The sequence below is a fragment of the Corvus kubaryi genome, unplaced genomic scaffold (genome assembly GCF_017639235.1).
Source record: "Corvus kubaryi isolate FWS band 111438036 unplaced genomic scaffold, C.kubaryi_AGA036_p1.0 37334, whole genome shotgun sequence".
In the NCBI taxonomy this organism is placed as follows: domain Eukaryota; kingdom Metazoa; phylum Chordata; class Aves; order Passeriformes; family Corvidae; genus Corvus; species Corvus kubaryi.
In genome coordinates, this window is record NW_024581108.1 from 11,914,623 (window position 1) to 11,935,879 (window position 21,257).

General features: G+C 44.5%; 1 protein-coding gene across 3 annotated transcripts in view; it reads left to right on the forward strand.

The window, feature by feature from the left end:
- The window catches only part of DDAH1 (dimethylarginine dimethylaminohydrolase 1), a 97,060-nt gene that overhangs the window by 27,800 nt on the left and 48,003 nt on the right, over positions 1-21,257 (forward strand). The window contains exon 1 of one of the 3 annotated variants that reach the window (XM_042030295.1): positions 11,096-11,434. The exons of the other annotated variants lie outside the window; for them this stretch is intronic. Within the exon in view, the coding sequence (XP_041886229.1) occupies positions 11,129-11,434 (306 nt within the window). The 5' untranslated portion in view covers positions 11,096-11,128. Of the gene's footprint in view, positions 1-11,095; positions 11,435-21,257 lie in introns of those variants that run through there. 3 annotated transcript variants of the gene reach the window in all.

Below are 21,257 nucleotides of genomic sequence, written 5' to 3' on the forward strand. Positions count from 1 at the left end.
GTAAAATCTGCTCTTTCCTCAGAATCCAGACCTGCTTCAGTTCACAAAGGATTGATGAACACTGTAATTACAAAATACATAAAAGATTGGGCTTCATTTCCAAGAGAATCAGATCAAAATGATTTCGTCAAAATGGCACCAGTCTGCGCTGCCTTTCGCAGGCTCTCTGTGCTGCACGCAGCCAGCGCCGTGCCTGCCTGGGCAGCCGCTTACCTGCTCATGCAGGTGAGCGACCACAGGCAGCCCCTGTGGGTGCCCTGCGTGCACAGCCCTTGCACAGCCTGTTAGCACTGCACCTCGGACACAGCCCAAACGTGGCCAGCCATGCACATCCTCTGTGGGCAGGGCAACGGCTGGAAAGGATGTGGGGAAGCTCAGTGTGAGCAGAAGAAACAAATGGCCAAGGAATGAGTATTCAGGAGGGCAGTGATTGAATGGGAAGTGCCCTGCGTAAGGGAGGGTGGGCTGGAAAATTCAATGGGAGGTGAAAAACACTGAAAATGGGGTGGATGAGGGAAAACACTGCCCGGAAGGGCCTTGTGAAAATCCCTGTGTGGCACAGGGGCTGGTGGCCACCACAGAGCATCTGCAGGGCTTTGGGAGGATGGCTTACTGGTGGGGCCCGGTGCAAGCAAGGATTTCTTTGGGGGTTTTGTGTTAAAATATACATCAGTGCTAGCAACAGCAGGAGGTCTGACTGTAATGAGCTTAATGAATGTGGCACAAAGGATATTTCAGGTAAAAGGAGAAATGTGGGATTTCTTGTTTGTGTAATTAGGACACTTGGCAGCTGGGTAAGCTTTAATTGCCATCCAAAGCTCCTGATCTTGCCAAAGAATGAAGAGTGTGAAGAGAGCTATTGATTTCCATCTGGACAAACAATTTACTTTTTAGTGCTCATCAGCCTGATGTGTATCTTCATTCCTTGTCACTGCTGCGTGCAAGCTAAAGCTGCTTTCATCGGCAGATTTCAGGTGGGATTTCAGCTAAATATGTGGTTAGAATTGCAAGGCGCTAATGGTAAAAGCTGACTCACTTACCACACTGGCAGTGCACAATGTGCTGTTAGTTTTGAAAAATCTCCACCTATCTAGGTCCTTATATAAAACATCTCCTTTCTGTGATGTCCAGTTGCCTCCCAAAAATAAAATTGGCACAGAAAGAGCCTTCTTCTCTCTCTGCTCAACAGGAGAAAGTTAATATTGATTTTATATTATACGTGTTTGTTTATAAATGTGGTGTTACTGAGCAGAGGATTAGATCAAAGAAGTGGATTTTGCATTTCACTTTGAAGACACAGATGTCCATAGTCAACATGATCACTTTTGGGGGAGGCTTCCAAATTTCATGGGCTAAATGCCTCATTTTTTTCCTGTCCTCGACAGTTTCATTGTTCCAGGGGCATGTAGCTGGTGAAGGTCGTGATCTTGAAAGAGAGACACAGAGAGAAAGCTATTATGTAGGGACAAATGTTGTAATGTCACTAGGAAAAAAATAAGTGGGATATTTTGGAAGGAAAGGTTGAGGAGAGAGAGAGGAGGTAGAATTATTTTTGCAAAGCAATCAAAAACCCCACACTTGCTGCAGTTTACAATATGCAAATAGCATCATTAGGCACAGACATTTTTATACAACTACTCAATCTAACATCGTGTATGTAATGGAGATTCTGTGCCTGTGCAGGGTAGATGTGTGCACAGCTTCTTCCGATTTACCAGGAGAGAGCACCTCTCGCATGAAGACAGGCTGGGAGAACTGAGGTTGTTCAGCCTGCAGAAGAAAAGGCCCTGGGGAAACCTCACTGTGGCCTTCCAGTATTTAAAAGGGGCTTATAAAAAAGAGAGCAACTTTTTTACACAGGCAAGAAGGAATCGTTTTAAGCTAAAAGGAGAGATTTAGATTAGATGTTTGGAAGAAATTCTTCACTGAAGGATGGTGAGTCCCTGAAACTGATCGTGCAGAGAAGTTGTGGATGCCCCATCCTTGGAAGTGTTTAAAGTTGGATGGGGCTTTGAGCAAGGTGTCCCTACCGAGGGCAGGAGAGTTGGAACTAGACGATTTTTAAGGTCTCTTCCAGCCGAGGACCTTCTAGGTCCCTTTCTATGAATCTGTGGAATGTCTATCATGGATTAATATGGTAATTGACTAGTTATATCTCGATTTTTTTTTTTCTTTAAGAAAGATTTAACTTGATGTGTCAGGAAAAAAAGTCCAATTCAAATAGGCCCTATTGGAAAGAGTGATTTATTTCCTGTTGACTTTAGTAACTAATCCCATTAAAGTAGCCTGTAGCAGAAAGCAAGCCTTTTATGTGAACAAGAGAATAGAGATAAAAATGGTGAGTTTTAGATTAATATTTGCCAAACTTAAAATAGGAAAATGATGTATTTTTGGTTGGTTGGTTAGATCTTGAATTATGTCTTGCATATTAGAATATTGTAGAATCATGATGTTACTTTTGTGTGTGTTTATGTATCTCCCTTTCTAATCAGAAGGTGACAATATACACAGCAAAAGTAATCTGGTACCTCACATAGCTGTTAAAATATACCAGTTATTGACATATCCCCTTTGCTATTCAGAGTTGGGTTATAGTCTCATTTTATACACAGCAGTTCTACTGTTGGTTACAAAATGCTTCCCACATGACATCGTCTTATCATCTTCACTGATTCTGGAGAGATTTTGAGAAATGACTCATGGTGTCGTATGTCCTACTTAGGATACTTCAGATGTTGCTTTTTCCAAGGTACTTCCCCAAGTCTTTGGCTTTCAGGTCCTGAAAGAAGCCTACTCAGAAGTGGAAGCATCTGAAACCATTAATTGTCTTTAAAAATGTGTCTTTTTCCTGTGAAAAATAAACGAAAGAATACTTTTCCCTATGCTATTAAAAAGCTGTTTTATATTATTTGTAACTGAAAAGAATAAGTAAGTATATAGTTCCATTCCTGGTGTTAATGCATCTGTTAAACTAAGCAGATAATCATATTTTAGATCTATCCATACTCTTAAACTATAGTCATAATCATTAAATAATTACATTTTATCTAGGTGCACAATAAAATTTCTTCCATCCCCACTTATTACCATATGGTATTTCTTCCCTGATCCTGAAAGGAATAAGAATATGAGCATTTTGAGGCACTAGTCTATATATATTTATAGCAGTAAGGAGTAGAACTGCCAAACTGCATGAAATTTTCTGTTACAGCTTTCAGAGAAATCAGTGAGAGGTCTCTGCTTTCAGTGCTGATTTTGTCTTTGCAGTTATATTGTAAAAGGCATAACTGGTCCTCTTAATTTGATTTCACAAATACATTTCACACAGAACCGAATTTATGTGGTCAGCAAAGTTACTGGCAGACATATTCACTATGTGAACTGACTTCCCCTAGCAGTTTATTGAGACAACACTTATTCCTTTCCACTAACGTGGTTGGCAGCATTTTTATGTCTACCTAAAATTAAAGCAGTTGGATTTCCACAAAATATTAAGTTGCTACCAAATGTTGAAGGACAGAGAAATCTAAATATCAACATATCAGACAGAAGTGTGTGCGTCAGTGCAGAACACCTGCAGCACATAGCAAACCGATTTACAGGTCATCACCAGTCCTCAGCATTTCAGGGGAAAAAAAGACTCATAGCCATCAGTTTCAAGACAGCACAAGAAAAGGTGTTGAGATCTTCTACTGGTATAACTAGACATAGGTCCCTGGAGCTGAATATAGGCGTATTTCCGTGGAACTAAGAGGAAGGAGCTGATTTGGGGTAGAATTATTCCTAACCAAGTGAAAGGATAGGAGGGTTCATATTATATATAGAAGGTTGACGTTGATTTTAGCAGCAGTAAATCAGTTTAATCTACATTTTTCTCTTTGTGATTTGAATATGTTGAGGTGGAAACCTTCATTTTGAGTTGTGCTGATTGGTGGGAGAATTCAGATGGACCCTGTGAAACCTGAGCACTGGGCTAACAGCAACTTCATGAAGGTCAACAAGGAGAACCGCAAAGATTTGCAAATGGATAGATCTGTACACAACAGGAACGAACCAGGACCCCTGCAGAAAAGGATTTGAGGGTTACTGTGGGATCCAGGTTCAAAACCTGCAACTATGCAAATAGTGTATTGGGCTGCACCAGGATGATCATGGCCAGTAAACTGGGAGAAATTATTATCCCCCTCTCCTTGATACTGGTGAGATCATATCTGCACTACTGTGTCCAGTCTGGGGCTGCCCTGTGAAGAGAGAGATTGAGAAACTGGCGATTGCCCTGCAGGAGACTACCATAATAATTTGGGGTCTGAAACAGGTGGCAGGGAAAGAGATTTAGGGAGCTGGGCTTGGTTGGGTAATGAGAAGGCTAAAAAAGGAACTAGAAGCAACCTATGGGTACTTGAAAGACAGTTAAAAACACAATGGACACAAATTCTTCTCAATAGATATAGAAGGTAAATCAGGCAGAAGTTGTGCCTTGAGAGGTTCCAATTGGACATCATAAAAAAAGCTTTTGCACTACAAGGATACATTATTCTAATACCAAATACACAGAGATAGGCTCTGGTCTTTATACTGACGTTTGAAAAACAGACCTTAAAGCCCATAGATGCTTCAGCTCAGCATCCCCTCAGAATTAAACGTTAGGTGGTATCAAGAGTACAGGTTTATCTTCTGAAGGCAGTGCCCTACAGGTTTATCTGCTGCAGATTTATCTGCTGCAGGCAGCGTCCTCTGTGCTGCTTCCGATCTCTGTCGTGTGCGGTGGCGCTACTTGTCAGTGAAATTGTGGGGAGTAGTTTTGCTCCTTTCTGAACTGCACCTCAAGTGCACCATTTCTCCATTCTATTTCAGCTGGTGAGTTTGAGGTACTCAGAAACCTCTTGGTTAATTGGTAAGGAACAGCAGTTCAAATGAAACAAGCTGATCACTGATCACCCATTGCCTCTTCAAGCCTTCCAACTGGTGTCACTCCTTGCATACTACCTACTTCCTACGGAAGCACCTACCCATTGCACTCCCATGGTGGGGCAGACAGCTATTAAACATTCCCCTTTGAAGAAGACAAGATCATTTCATGCCTGTTCTGTGATGAATTATGGCAAGTGTTATTGCCATCCGGATACAATAACACTGTAGCTGATCCGTGTATCCTTCATTGTTCTACAACTTCTTAACTCTGACGCTTAGGACAGCACACTAATAAATTTGTAGAAAAGCCTATTGGAAATCTTTAACTTTCTTAGCTTGAGTTGTGATGTATTAATCTGCTTGTTTGTCTCTAGCACTAATATCAGTGCTAAGGAAGCTGGCAAAAGAACTCCTTGCCCTTTGCAGGAACACAAAGAAAACCACAAAGTTGTTGGCTCACGTGCATACATATACATATATAAATGTGTGTATATATATATATATATATGCACACATATATCCTGTTTCATGTGGCTATAAAAGCTAATTCCACTTTAACAAGTTTCAGGTAAATATAAAGCTTCATAGTTGCATAGTTGCAAGTTACTGACCAAGTCAACAATGTACAAAGCTTGTATAAATCAAGGCAAAAGATGCCTAACTGATAAGAAAGGCTGTGAATTAATTCTCAGGCAGCTGGCTCCTGGAAGGAATGAGAAATGCAAACCATGAAAAACAAAAAAGTGCTACAGCCAAATGTCACTGCTTCTTACTGCTGAGCTTGTGAGGGCTTTTCAGGCAATGCGAGAGAAGGACAGCTTGCCACACCTGCAGGGTGCTGCCAGCTGATCCACGTGCTCTACAACAGGGAAGTGGAGACTTAGGATAAACATTAAAAGGCAACTCAAGTTACATTGCAAAGGACTCAGGTCCTTTCAAAAATACTAACATGCATCCACCATCAGCATTTCTAAGCTTTTGCTTTTTTAGGCAATCAAACATAGTTTTGATGGTAGATATGAAGGAAAGGAAAGATCACAGCATATGCATTTTTCCTCTTGTATCAATGCAGCCCAGTTTAGCAGCCGTGATTTACCAAAGGCTTTATCCCACTCTTCCCTCAGGAAGCCCCACAGTGGGCACCTACAGCACCTCACAGCAGCTGGTTTTGGATTCATGAGACCCATTGAACAGTAGCTGCATAAGTGTGAATGCCCCCTTCTACTGCTAGAGCTGATGCTTTCTTGACAAGCTTATAAAATAGCATGCTTTATTTAAAATGCTGTCTGATGGCAGAAATAGTTTTATTGTTGTTTTGGAGTCACAAGAAGAACTATTTGCAAGGCACTTATCCTAGCTCTGTCTTCTCTTAGCTGGAGTAGCATTTCTGGCATATTTCTGGGAAGTCTGTCCATCAGGGACACAAATGGTGCATTTCTATCATTTTCTGTAAGAGGCATGTTAACTTGTGTAATTCAGCATAAATTTCCACAGACTACTAATCTCATTTTTTCATCATGGTCATACCTGTGGTACCTAACCTATGCTTTTTTAAAAAATTCAACAGTGACTTTTCTTCTGCATAGAAAGAAGGGTAAAACAGGCCATAAGGCATGGTGAAGGTGAGGAGATAGGAGAACAGAAGGTAAACAGTCAGAATCCCGCAGCACTTGCCTCAGTGATCTGTTTGCTCAGTCAAGTAAATCCAGAAGTTGATTCTGGTTGTACACAATAACTGCAAGCTATTGTAACAAAACATGTGGGAAGACTGCAAATGTGAGGAATGCCCTGTGCCTCTGTGTGTTGTCCAGGCTGCTTGGTGCCATGTGTCACAGCAACTATGCTCCCAAGCTGACTTACAAAGAATCACCCTTTGACAGCTTTGTCTCCCAACAACTGTGTAGCTGTCAGTTCATGGGAATTCCTCCTTCTCTGCAGGATGCAAAATGCCAGCTGAGGAAACGCCCAGATCATTGTCCCATAGGAGACAAAACAAATATTGTGTTTCCCCTGAACCAGCTATTTATAGAATTTATCTGACCCTGGTAAGACTCTGAGATAGCATGGGTTCAACTCAGGCAAGGGAAAGTGTTGGTCCCCAGATGGACTTCTCTACAGGCTGGCACATGCCCCCTTGATTTATGCCACCCAGAAGAAGCTGGTCTCTTCTTCCAGAAGTGATCTGTTATGTAAAGAATAGATGGCGAACAAATCTGTTCAGCATTTGGAAAATGTAAAAGCACTTGGGAGCTTGTCCATGCAGTGGGGTGAAGTGAAATGACTTGTTGCCTGCCCAATGTCTTCAGCTCCTCTAGATGAGGAGCCCAGACACTTAATTATTTAGTAGAAATACTGCCTCACTGAGTCACTGTGGTTTTTTACTTTACAGTAGAAGAGCAGAAAGAGAAAACTTCTGACAACTACCTGGGTGAAAACCCCTTTGAGTTGCTGTTTGTGCACCTAAGGAATGATTAAAGCAACTTTCTTCTCTTCTATGGCTGTGAGTAAAATCTGATGATGTACCTCTTCTAAGAGAATGATCCATTGATCATAATGGGAGCTTTTCCAGCAGATTAGTGTTAATAATGGCGTTTGGCTGTGCAGTAGTTGCACAGTTTTCTATTGAGCTGAAGAAATCACTTCAACTTGTATTCATTTTCAAAAGTGAAATTCAGTGTCTCTCCATCTTTCTGGTGCAGATTCCTTTTGTCACAGTGGGATGTGCTGGTGACTGAACTGAATGGTTCAGTTGCTGGCTTGTCCCAGCTTTTCACTGACTGGAGTTTCAAGTAGCATTTAATTAATAGAGTGAGAGATGTCCATTAAGGTTTTAGGGACAGCGGTGATGTTCCAGCATTTGCAAGTGATGGGAAATGTTTTCCAACTTTGTAGCTGCCTATTATGCCTGAGCAATTGACTGTGTGGTATGCATTTGTATTCAGCGGTGATCCAAATTCTCCTTTGTCACGGTCACACAAACTGTTCAACAGCAGTTGCCATCTCTGACCTTCAGTGACCCATGTAAAGGTTGTGCATTTGCTACTGGGCATGTTAGACTCATCATTACATAGCTTTTTCCACTAAAACAATAGTATCCAGTGTAAAAATAATAACTGAAACACAAGACTGGAAGGGACCTCTCCTTATCCATCCTTCTTCCCCATCTCTGGCTTTTTGCTTCTGGAAGATGTTTCCTCTTAAAAACACCTGGTATAGAGGGTGCACATTTTTACCAGGCAATCTTTTTCTCTGCTCTTACTGTTAGAAAGTTTCCTGTACTTTTCCTTGATACAATTTAAGTCTGTTGCTTGCCTTCTGCCTTGTGGAAATTACTGCCTTCATCTTTGTGGTAATTTTTTACATAGCTGCCGACTGTTCTCAAGTCGTGGCTGTGAAAAAAACTATAATTTTATTGATATGCTGCTATATTTTTTTTTTGTCAAATGGATAAAATTTCACTCTGGGTATCAACATTCTTCTGTCATAACTTTTAAACCATGTCTCCTGTTTCATTATCTATTCCCTTCTCCGAAAGCGAATGTACTGTTCACATATGTACCCTCAAGTACATTTTGCAAAGCAATTTTCTTCTTCCTGTCACTGCCAGCAGATTACTCTGTGCAGTGTCAGTCACAAGCCACCTGGATTTGCATCCTTCTCTGTATGAAGTATTTTCTCCTTTCCAAATACATCTTTTTGTGATACTGCTTAAGTGGTCTGCAGTCCATATTCTGTTAGGAGCATAGTTTTCATTGTTCTGTATGACTTCCACAGTGTGACACAGCTTTTTTCTTTGCTGGGGGGCAGCTTTGCTCTTTTATACTAGTCTCTCCAGCAGGACATAGTTACAGGAAAATACTGGATGGTCAACAAGGTAGACAATATTTAAATACTACATTGATGCCTGTAGCTGACCTATTTTACATTACTGCATATGATGAATTTTAACGTGACTCCCATAAGTTTATGTGAACACATTCTATTTCGTAATGTTAATTTGTGAGTAAATTGATATTTTGATAATCTTATTATAAATATGCACAATATTGCTCTGGGTGCATCTGTTTCTAGATTGTTAATGATGCCTTTCTATTCACCATAAATAATAGAACAATAATCACAATCAGAAAACAGATCTTAATTTATATTTAAACTGCACAGTTTTATACATTTATGGGAATACAGATTACTTTTTTACTGTACTCATTAGTTCCAACACCTTGTTTAAACAGCTAACAATATGTATTGCCAATATACAGTTGTGTGCCTAGCATGCACTGTCTCATAGCACTGTGTCTCATAAAGAGATTCTCCTTCCTCCAGCCTTGTCTCCCATAAAGGTATTGAGAAGCTGTCAGAAGTGATTCCTGACCAGCTCCCAGGGAGCAGCCACGGCCACCTGAGCTGGGCTGGTGATTGTGCCTCTGTGGCAAGCCTCACAGTCCTAGCGAGTATGTCATGTATGTATGAGATCACAGTACAGCATCACCTCATATCCTGTAATTTCAGTGAGATCTAAAAATTGGCATCACTTACAAGTTCATAAGGTGATTGTGGATGTCAAAGAAATCTGTATTGACTATAACTTTCCAATCCATTGCCTGCTGGAAAACTATTTTCAGTACCTTTTCTGATAGGAACTGTGGCAAGTTTTAAAATGACTGGATAGTAGCACTTTTTCTTCTGGCTAAAACTAATGCTAATTAAAAGAAAACCAAACTGTGCCAATGGCCATATCCCAAATATGTAATAAGTTCAAACAGGCTTTAACGATGGTGGAAGGATTATACCAGAGACAGTATAATACTGCTTGTAGTGGTTTTTCAAGAATTTGAAATGTCCTACATGATAGCAACTCAATTACCTGTCCATTTGTTTAAGCACAAGTAATATTTGCGCATTATTCAGCGAATGACAGTTATTCAAATAACTGTGCCTACACACATTAACTAAAAGCGGCCTTTACAGAGTATTTGGAGAACCTGTGGAAAATGCAGATGAAAATCAAGTGAGTTGCCATTTTAGAAACACACTTTGGTATTTCCTTCATGCTATTCATTAACCACATTCCCAAATGCTGAACATCTGCAGGTATCTGTGACAGCATGGCCAAGGCAGCTGCCTGGGTTTTGTCTGAGGTCTGAAGGGGGAACACAGAGCTGTGTGCTAGTGGGGTCCCCTCCATGGCCCGAGGGATACTTGAAACAGCCTTGCCAGCAAAAGCAGAGCTGGAAGGAAAATTCGTATTCCTTCTCTCTTCCCGTCTGCTCTGGTGAGAACAGACCTTGGAGATATTCAGGAGGCGTGGGAGCAGGAGCAGTACAGCTGAGGGCTGGCGCTGTGGATGTTGCCAATGGCTCAAGGTCTGGCACAGTGCCTCATTTGCCTACTGCCTGGGAGACAGACATGTGCTCTGGCAACTGCTGGCCCTCCTCCAGGACAACCTCCAGCCAGGGTAAAACCTGGGGAAAACGAAATTTGGGGAAATGTTTGTTTTTTGTAGGGAAAAGTGTGGAAAAACCTCATTGTTTCAGGCCCTGAGGCAAAGGTGGAGCAGAACACCGCTGTCCCTCCGACCCCACACAGGTGGAAACCTTGAAGAGTGCAAAGGAGTGCGAGCAGGTGGACACGCTCTGCCAGTGAGTGCCCTGTAGAAAGCCATGACAAGAGATTCGGCTGGGCTTATTTCCTTACGATTTGTGTTTGGAACTGCCCTTGTCATGGGATATTCTTCCTTTGGTCACCCAGATGAACCAGCTGGTCTTCAGCCGTGCCACCAGGGAAGGAGTAGACAAAGGGCTCGCAGGTAGCCAAGCCAACGCGCCCTCGAGCAGGAGGGTCATCAACCGTCCCCCTGCCCACCCCAGCTGGAATGGATGTAAGAATATGACTGGACTCGGGGGTTAGAACGCTGTCAGCGAAATTGTGCCGCTGCACAGAACGGCCGGAACCGGGCTGCGCAGCCCCGCCGCCCCTCAGGCCACGCCGCGGGGTCGACAGGCCCGCCCGCCCAGGTAAGCGGCGCCGCGCGGGGGCGGCCAATGGCGCGGCCCGGCCGCCGCCGCCAGCCAATGGGGGCGCGCGCGGCGGCGGCCCCATGGAAATGTGCCTGGTGGGGAGCCAATGGGGCGCGGCCGGGCCGCGGGCGGCGCTTTCTCCGCCGGCAGCGCCGGGCGCGCGTCCCTCGCGTCCCCCTCCGCCGTCCGTGCCGCGCAGCATGGCCGGGCTGGGCGGCGGCCCCGCCGCCTTCGGGCGCTGCACGCACGCCGTGGTGCGGGCGCTGCCCGAGTCGCTGTGCCGGCAGGCGCTGCGCAGCGCGGCGGGCCCTGAGGTAGACTTCGCCCGCGCGGAGAGGGAGTATCAGCTGTATGTGGGTGTGCTGCGGGGCAAGCTGGGGCTGCAGGTGCTGGAGCTGCCGGCCGACGAGAGCCTCCCTGACTGTGTCTTCGTGGAGGATGTGGCCGTGGTCTGCGAGGAGACGGCGCTGCTCACCCGCCCGGGCGCGCCCAGCCGCAGGAAGGAGGTGAGGTGCGGAGCGGAGCGGAGCGGGGCGGGCCGGGGGGCGATGCCTGCGCAGGTGAGCTCGGGGTGGCCGCGCCGTCGGGCGTGTCCCCTGGCCCGCCCCAGCGCCCGGCGGGAGCGGCGGAGCGGGGATCGCGCTCCGAGCTGTAGCCCTGCTCGGCGGGACCGGCCCCGCTGTGCAGCGGCTCCAGCCCGGCATCCCGCCGCCGGCACCCGAGCTCGCTGTGCGGCGGAGCCCGGCTGTGCTGGGCTTACTGGAGAGCGGTGCTCTGCTCCTGGAGACAAGTGGATGGACAGTGTAAACTATGACTCATCCATTCTGGGGCGTGCGGGCTCTCGCTCCGTGTTAGCTTGCCCAGCCCGTCCGGCGGGATGGGTCGCTGGCAGATTGTGCGGGTTCGTGACCACGGTGCAGCCCTGCTCGGTCCACAAACCCCGTTTTCAGTACACGTTCAACCCGAGCTCAGCCCCAGGCAGTGCATCATTGGTACCTGCCATGATTGTATCTACTGGCTTGTGCACAAGAGCTCGTGTGTGTTTTGGTGTGCTTGGTGTCAGCCTTAATGCCCTTGAACCCGATGTCACCTTCCCTGTGCAACCACTGCAGGCCCCCTGCATGTATGGGGGACGTAGGCCACCTCATAGAAGGTGTGAAGGATGCACACCCACAGGAGCCTTACTTTAGATCTTCTTAGTACTTTTTTAATGTCCTCAGCCCATTCATAAACTAGTTCATCAGGCAGTGCATGCACTGAAGTGCCACCCAGTTATCTCCTCAATAAGCAGTGACAGCCTGCCTTCCTGTAAGCATCTTTTAGCATAACCCTCCCCATGTCTCTTTCAGTTCCCATCTTTGCTAGCCCAGTGCATCCTGAGTTCCACAGGCACATGCTGTTGTGCCTGTGGGACAGGCCACTAGCTCTAATGCAGCAGTAGCTCCTCTTGGCCATTGAGAGCAATAGCTGAGTTGCTCCACTTGGTTTTGGTGTTTTTTACATAGTGCCGTTCTCTTATCAATTGCGAAGTTTTCTTGAATTCTGCCCAACGGTGTAGTGTAACATCTGAGATACTGTGTACACCTTGTACACATGCACTTCTTCTGCATAACCATGTTACTCTTTGTAACATACTTGAGTGCTTTTAGGGTGACAGCACCAGAGTAAAGCTTTACCACATGCTACTCTCAGAAGCAGCTGTTTTTCAGCCAGAATCCAAGCGAGTTTTCACTGGTCCTTCCCATGATGCACTGGTATGTAGAGATGTGAGTCCTGCTGCCATTTGTACCATTTCCCCTTCAGGAGAATGGATTTACTTCTTTCCATGAGTGACTTGTCCAGGCAGAGTCATGAACAAGAGGAGAGAAAGAACTTCCAGGCATAATTTCAACATTATTAGTGTTTTTGAATGATGGAGCAATCACTCCCTTGAGTTTTCTGTGAAGTAAAAAAGAAAAAATAATTGAACAAATACCCTTTTAGAGCTATAGCAGTGCATGACATTGCAGTGTAGTGCTTGTCTGAACACTTAACTCTTATTTCCAACAATTATTCCTCTTGGTAACATCATTACAGCAGTGTCTTGTGGAAAGGGGGAGAAGGTGCTCATTTCTGCAGTATGCTCCCTGCCTGTTCCCTCTCCCCTCCAAAGTATCCTCCCCTTTCCAGCGTGGTGACTGTCAGTTGTGTTTAGCTGGTGTGTCTGTGTTGAGTAGTTAGTGAACAGGATGTCATATTGAAAACAGTGAAATGGCAAAGGCTTTAGAAAGCAGGAATGTACACATGCCTACCCGGAGCTCTGCATGCTGTGGTGGAGAGCTTGGTGTATACCTTGGACATCTTGGCAAACATCTATGATAACATCACTTTCATAGAGCTCCCCAGAAAGAGCTGCATCTTGTAGCTGCATGAGAGGCTATTTCCTGTTGTACCCAAAGCTTCCCTCCTCTTATTGCCTCCAGCTTTGGCTCTGGAGGTACCAGCCACAGGGGCTCAGGAAGTCCAGGCACTGAGATATGTGGCCACCCTGTGCTGAGGGAGCCCAGCACCTGCTCCTGACCCTCCTGCTAACCCCAGTGAGCATCTGTTAGCAGCCTCTCAAGATACTTTTCTGAGGTTTATATCCAGTCTCTGAATTCCCCATTGAGATAGTTGCTGGAGTTGGGTGGCAAGTGATGTTGCTGCAGGGTCTGTCCTACCATCAAATGATCTGCCCTGTCAAATGCCTTTATTGGTGACTTGGAGGAGATTGAGGCATCTTTATTGAGCTGTGAATGGCCCCAAACTGGAGCAAGAGTGAGAAGCAATGCCATGGAGGTCTAGGCTGTGCAGAGGGACCTCACCAGGCTGAAGAAAGGGGCTGACCCATGGAGACCTCATGGTTGAACAGAGACAAGACTGCCCCAGGAAAGGAAGGATCCTGCAGCAGTTGGCTTGGTCAGCCTGTTATGAAAGTGAACCAAGGCTGTTGTAGAGCACTGTCACTTGTACTGGGTGACAGGGAAAGAGGGTGGGTGCAGTCTACGTAAGCACCAGTTTCTCAAACTGTGATCTCTCATTCTTTTTATGTAACGCAAGTGCAAACCCATGAATATTTTAGCAGTACAGTTGGCGTATGTGTGGCTTAACCCAGTAAAGCCCAACTCCTGATCATGCACTCCTGACCTGAGACTCCCTATAAGGCAGGGCTCAGCTGGACTTGTCTTGCTGGTCTCTTAACTGTTGGATGTATTTTTGTACAGAGCAAGCAGGAGCAGTGGAGGAAGGAAAGGATGAGGGAAACAGGGTTGTAGGGTACCATTTTTGCAAATAATTAATAGAGGGAAGGTTTGTGTCCAGGAAATCTGCCAAAGAGGCATGTGGTAGGCTGGGCTCTGAAGCCTGGTCAAACCAGTGAACATTGAAGAGCACAGGGAGTTGCTGAGGTGCATCCGAAAGAGAACGGCCTGGTTGCATACACAGCTGGAGCAGTGCTGTTTCAGGTGTGTTGTGCCTTGTGATAAACTGTGCCAGATGCATGAACTGAGCAGTAATGTCTTCATCTCCTCTGTTTCATGCTACTGAAAACCTATAATGCAGTATTTAAGAGGAATACAGCTTTTTCTTTCACTGACTAGACTCCTTATTAAGAAGGCTTGTCACCAATTACGGTAACGCCATGCAGTAGACAAAATTCTGAAGTAGTTCGTAATAGCATTGATTGAGCTTTCAGGCTTTATAGATATTATTGCTTATCCCCCCAGCAACATTGGATTCTTTACTGATTGTCTGTCTGGAGCAAAACAAATTAAAATCTAGGGTTATGTCTGTTCTTGCTCCAAGTTATTGTAAGGAGAAAAAAAGAATTGAATTAAATTTGGTCATGTTCAGGCAGCGCTGGGAAAGAGCCCAGTATTTTTTTAGTAAAGTAAAAAAATTAGTCATGCATTTAATGATTTGTTTGCAAGTCAGACTTATTTCAAGCCATTGTGTTTCTGTGTTATCAGCCTCTGAACGTACTTTAAAATTCATAGTTTCTGTGGAGTTTTGAATTTGGCAGAAAGGTAAAGGCTTTTGAAGTAAGCCAGAGGTAGATTGCTAATATGTCTAAGTTGGTGTTTTGTTTAGCTGTGTGCAGTCACCAGTGCACTTGATGCTTAAGTTGAGTAAGTCCAGTGGAAATGTTGTGATCACTGATCAGATTGCCAGTTCCAGCACCTTTTGTTCCAGCAGTATGTTCTCAATTGTTTATTCCTCCAGTATAAACTCTCAACGTCACCTTCTGAATACAGCAGGGTTAGTTGCTGTGAAGAGCCCTCATCAGCACATTGCTCTTGCTGCCTAAGTTGTCTTAATGTGCTTGGGACAGCACAAAACAACATTTCCACCATTCTTGTGCTTATGCAGACAGATGGGAACCCAAAAGCTCAGCAGAATGCACCCACAGTGACCTGGCCTTTTCTCAGCTGCCACACGGGGAATGGAGAATTAGCTGGTGCTGGGAAAACTGCAGGAGCTGTCGCAGAAGAGCTCAGTGTGTTTCCTTCCCTGGGTATGAGGAAACCTCTACCCAAGGCTTTTGTTATTCCCTACTCCCCCAAGACTGGGAACACTTGTGACTGTATTCATGTGGTGTAGGATAGCTGGTCTTTCAGCAGTGAGGGATAGGATGAGCAGCAAAGGACTGTGTTTGTCAAATCCTCTCAACAAGAATTGGAGAAATCACCTAATTGCTTTTTCAGCGTCTCTGGGTATCTCTTCCCAAATTTACTTGCTGTATGGCAAGATTTTGTCCACAGTAGTGCTTCTGCAGAGTTTACAGCTGTGCTGGGCCAGGTAACCTGCTCCTCAGTGCTGAACACCCTCAGCTGCCGCCCTTTCCCACCCTGTACAGCTTCTGCAGGGCTGTGTAGCTGTGTATGAACCATAGCTTGCACCCTACACTGGCCTGTTGTCCCAGCTGCAGCTTACTGCTTTCAGGGATAATTCTCAGGCCAGTAGGTGGAAGTTTCTTAAAAAACAGAAGGCAAAAAGAGTTTACTAAGTTATTTATCTATTGTATACACTGAGGTAATACTGCATAGCTGCTGCTAAATGCAAAACCTTTCTCCACTCTCTCTGTAGATATAGATGGTCCTGCAGGTTAATGACATCTATTGCAAAGTAATAGAAAAGCCAGGCTCAGGAGAAAGAGATTTAAGGCTCTGCTGGCTCCTGAACTTAATTAGGTTATGGGGGTTTTATTTTATAGCGTATACCAGTACAAGTGAGCCTGTAGTTAGAATCATAGAACCCTTTAGGTTTGAAAAGACCTTTAAGATTGTAGAGTCCAACTGTTAAGCCAGCACTGCTGAGTCCACCACTAAACCATGTCCCTGAGTGCCCCATCTGTGCATCCTTCTAATGTCTTCTGGGATGGTTATTTAGCTACTTCCCAGGCAGCCCAAAGCTTGACAACCCTTTCAGTGAAGAAATTTTCCCTAATATCCAATCCAGACTTCCCCTGGTGCAAGCTGAGGGCCTTTCCCCTTGTCCTGTTGTTTGTGACCTGGGAGAAGAGACCAATTCCCACCTCACTATAACCCCCTTTCAGGTATTTGTAGAGTGATGAGGTCCCCTTTGAGCCTTCTTTCCTTCAGGCTGAGCACCCCCAGCTCCCTCAGCTGCTTCTCATAGGACATATGCTCCAGACCCTTCCCCAGCTCCACTGTCCTTCTCTGGGCTCACTCCAGCCCCTCACTGTCTTTCTTGTCATGAGGGGCCCAGAACTGGACACAGCACTCGAGTTGGGACCTCACCAGTGCTGAGCACAGAGGGGCAATCACTGCCCTGGTCCTGCTGGCCACACTATTGCTGATCCAAGCCAGGATGCCATTTGCCTTCTTGGCCACCTGGGCACACACTGGCTTGTGTTCATGTTCAGATGCTGTCAACCAGCATCCCCCGGTCCTTCTCTGCTGGGCAGCTTCCCAGCCACTCTTCCCCAAGGCTGTTGTGCTGCATGGGGTTGTTGTGACCCAAATGCAGGATCCAGCACTTGGTGTTGTTGAAACTCATAGAACCAACTGGCCTTGGCTCATTGATCCAACCTCTCCAGATCCCTCTGGAAAGCCTTCCTACCCACGAGCAGTTCAGTACTGCCTCCCAAGGGACTCTATCAACCAGTCCCTTAAACAGGCCAATTTCTCCGATAATCAAAAACTTATTTCATGATTGCTGTGCCCAAGGTGGCCTTCAGCCACCAGATCACTCACCAGTCCTTCTCTTGAGGAGCAATCACCACATCCAGAGGGACCTAACACATCAGTAACCCTTTGCTGCCTCATGGATCTCCATCCCCTGCTTCCACTGAGACATCAAATGGAAGGACCTCACTAGCACACCATGCCTCAAACAGTGGTGTGCTGCCCCCAGGCTTATCTCTAGTTAGCCTGGGCTTTATCTCTTTTTCTCTTCAAATTTAGTTTAAAGCTCTTTCAATGAGTCCTAACTCCTGCGCAAGGAGAGAGACAAGTGTCTCCAGCAGGCCTGCTGTTGTGTAAACATACCCATTATCAAAACCCAAAAATTCTGCTGGTGGCACCAGGCTCAGAGCCAGGTATTGATATGCTGGCTCTCTCGTTTCTTCACTCATCACTCCCAGCAGTTACAAAGATAGAGGGGGATACTATTTGTGCTCCTGATCCCTTAACCAGTTGTCCCAAGGCCCTGAAGTCTGTTGGTTGCCCTCAGACTTGTTGCTGGAACTTCATTGCTGCACACCTGAAAAATCAAGAATGGATAATAATCTGAGGGCTGTATCAGGGGAGAAGCTTTCTTTTCCATCTTTAATCAGGGCCCCAGGGGGACAGCAGGCTTCCCTAAGAAGTGGGTCTGGTCTGCATAGGGGGCCTTCTGTTCCCTTCAGAAGGGAGTCTCTTCTGTCAGTGACCTGGTTTTTTTTTTTTCTTTACGGAGGTGGTTTTGATGCTGGGCACAAGCTGACTGAGCCTCAGCGATGAACCAAGTAGAGGAGCTTCTGTACCTGGGCACCCCTTCCACAGGGATGCTCAGTGCTGCTGGCCAGCACTGGGGAAAGAGCAGGGCACTCGCTGCAGTCCAGCTCAGGGTGACAGCGTGCTCCCACTGAGCTCTGTCTGGGAAGCGCTGTCGGTCATGTGGGTGCAGAGCTTAGCAAGGCTGTGGCTTTCTGCTGGGTGGGTACCACCCTGGTTGAGCTGGCACTGGCAGGGATCTATCTCCTTTCCATGTCTGGTCACTAGAGAAGCAAGAGATTAAATGTTTTATTACCATTTAAAATAATTAATGGTTCTTTAAACTGTCGCACAAATTATGATGGTCTTTTATGTTTTCACTGACCCCTTTGCACATCCTTATTGTGCTTTACCCTTGATGACCCAGACCAGCTTTGGTGTTCTGCCAGGAAAACTTACGACAGAAAGCACAGATTGCCACAGTGTAATTGTTTAGTACTTTAAACAGCAGGTAAGTAAACATGGGCAAACACTTTACATGAAGGCTGACAAAAATTAGAGATGGCACTAGGTACCTTTCCACCCTCTTGTTAGACTGGGTTTTTTAATACCTTTCCCATTCTATACTGAGCCATATACATATACTCCTTTAGCCTATCTTTTTCATCATGTTCTCAGTCTAACCTCAGAATTAAAGTGTGCAAGATATTGTCAGCATTTATTTTCTGTCATACTGAAAACAAGTTGAGAAGTACCAGCCAGACTTTGGATATGGTGTATACCTGAGTTTTAATATGGGATTTGGTTTTCCTTTGAGCCTATAATTGGCAAACCCAAATGTAATGATCTTCTACAAAGTTAGTGTCACTCGGAGGCTTTCTCCAGGATGATGAGTGATGCCCATCATGGGTTACAGAAGGCAATGAAGTAACTCTTTATCAGAATCTACTTCAGTGTTTTCTTATATTATATCAATAGCTTTAATTTTCAGCACTTTTGTATTAGTATATAAATTAACTGAAAAGCATGCAGTAGAGGAGAAAAGTTTCTTAAACAGTACTGAGAAGTTTAAAAAAACCCAATCATTTCAGCAGCATCAGGTAGACCTTTATCAGGAGCCAATGTAATTATCATTATACATAGAATAGGTGTTTTAGCCTCCTAAAGCAGACTATTTCAAAAATCATCTGCTTCACAGTTTAAGTGATGCCTTTTGGTTTGGGCAGGTGGTTCTTTGGTCTGAAAGTTCATTGCTGATGTAGCTCTGACCCTACATTAGTAAGGCTAACTGGCCATGCCAAGAACTTTTTTCATTTTCAATTTTGCTTCTGTGATCCCCGACTTAATGAAAATGTTAGGAAGTAGCTTGTAGTCAGATCAATGTAAGTGGACTGTATTCATTATAATTGGTTTCTATTTATAGAACTGTAAAACAATCTTTAAGGACAGTCTAGGAGCAGCTTGGGTTTCATGTTTTTCTAGTAGAAGCCATATTTAGACCTTGTTATTGAATTGTGATGTCAGGATTCTCAGGAATATCCCAGTTGCTGACCAGAAGATTAAAAAAAGGCACAACCCAAATTAAATGCCTGTTTTTTAATCTCTTGTGGACACTTGATTATTATTGTGCAAGCCTGATGTCAGCTTCTGTACTTTGTTAATCACTGTTCCTTTGGCTGTGATGAATAGCCCTTGGTGAGCTTATGGTTCAGTGCAAATGCTAAGTGGTTAAAGGTTCCAAATAACCATAAGCATTTCCACCAAGTGAAAAGATCCTTTGCTGCTGCATTGATTTATACATGGGGCTTGGAGCTACCCTGTTCCTTCCCCAAGAAATTTCTGCCTGGACTTTCAAATTGAACCTAAGTAGTTGTTGTTTTGTAGTTTTTTGTTTATTCTGGGTTGTTTTGGTTGTTTTTTTTTTTTTGGGACTGCCTTACTTAAAAGCATTGCAAAAACTATTTTTCCACAGTCACTTCTGGAATTTTGGTTTTGAGAGTCAAAGGTGGGTTCATAACATCCCCAGTGTAGTCTGTCTGATTGGTTATGCCCTTAAACTTGCTGTCTTCAGTTGTCCCTCTTGGTAAGGTGACATGGGCATGCAGCTCTTCAGCAAGCATGGCTGATATTAGCACTGACATTTTTCATTAAAATAAACACATGCAGACTTTACTTGCTAGCACTATTACTGGTTATTCCAAAGTGGTTCTGGAGCAGGTACTCTGCCTCTGCTGCAGGCTCAGCATGACTCTGCTGAGGATGCTGTGGGAAGTGGCTGTATAGCCAGTTTTAACTTGCAATACTCCATTCATGCTGAATATTTTGTGAGCTTAGCAGCTCAGTCTGGGAATGCAGCGTCTGTGCTTGTGTTGTTCAGTTTTTAGAGGATTTCTTGTCACTGTCAAAAGTCTCCTGGTAAATAGTGCTGGATCAAAAGTGTAGACCTGATTATTAAATGCTGACCTGAAACAAAGGTTACATATACAAAACAGTCTTCATTAATCATAAGTTACACTGGTCCATATAAACATCTGTGTAGAAGGCATTGTTTATGGCAGCCTTGCCAACCAGAAGTCGTGACTACAGAAAATACATTCCTACTAAGAAAGAAATTACTGTCAGTAATTACTGATCATTCATCCCATTGAAAAATAAACCATTCTGCTTTTTTTCTGTATTTATTATAGAAGCCTATCTCTAATCAAGTTTATGGTGTAAGAGAGCTTCGCTCTTGGTGTCAGATCTGGTCAGTCACAGTTCTAGGGTGAAGATAAATGATGCACCCACAGCATCAGGTGACAATATCTTTTATTGCTGCCCCTTTTATAGCAGTATTAGGAGTTCTTCTTTCAGAAAAAAAACAAAAAAGTGAAATGTTTTATGGCTGAGATGTACCTGAGTCAGGTCCTGCGTTGATCCAAGGCCAGTGATCACCTACACCACACTGTAGTGTGCTATTTTTCTGTCACTTGGAGTCAATACTAAAACCAAGCAAGTATATAAAAATCAGCTTGTTCAAGACTTGCAGAACTCATTTTCATGTCAGGAGAGATTCAGTATTTGGCATCATCTTTAAAAAATGATTGTGATAGTTTGTTTCTGGAGGGTTCATTATGTTTGCTAAAAGTAAAGGATCTGGCTATCCACGCCTGTCTCCGGATGCCAACTGAAGTTCTCTGGCGAGATGAAATCATCTATCTCAGCTTAGTCCCAGCTGGCCACTGAAGCAAACCAAAACAAAACTGCTACGTAATTCGAAGCTGTTGACAGTGTTGTGATTGATTTTGCATTTCTCTTTGCTTTTTCTGAGGCTTTTAATGTAAGAGCTGTCAGGAAGCTGAATCCTGTATCTCAGGGTGATCTTGCAGGATAAGAA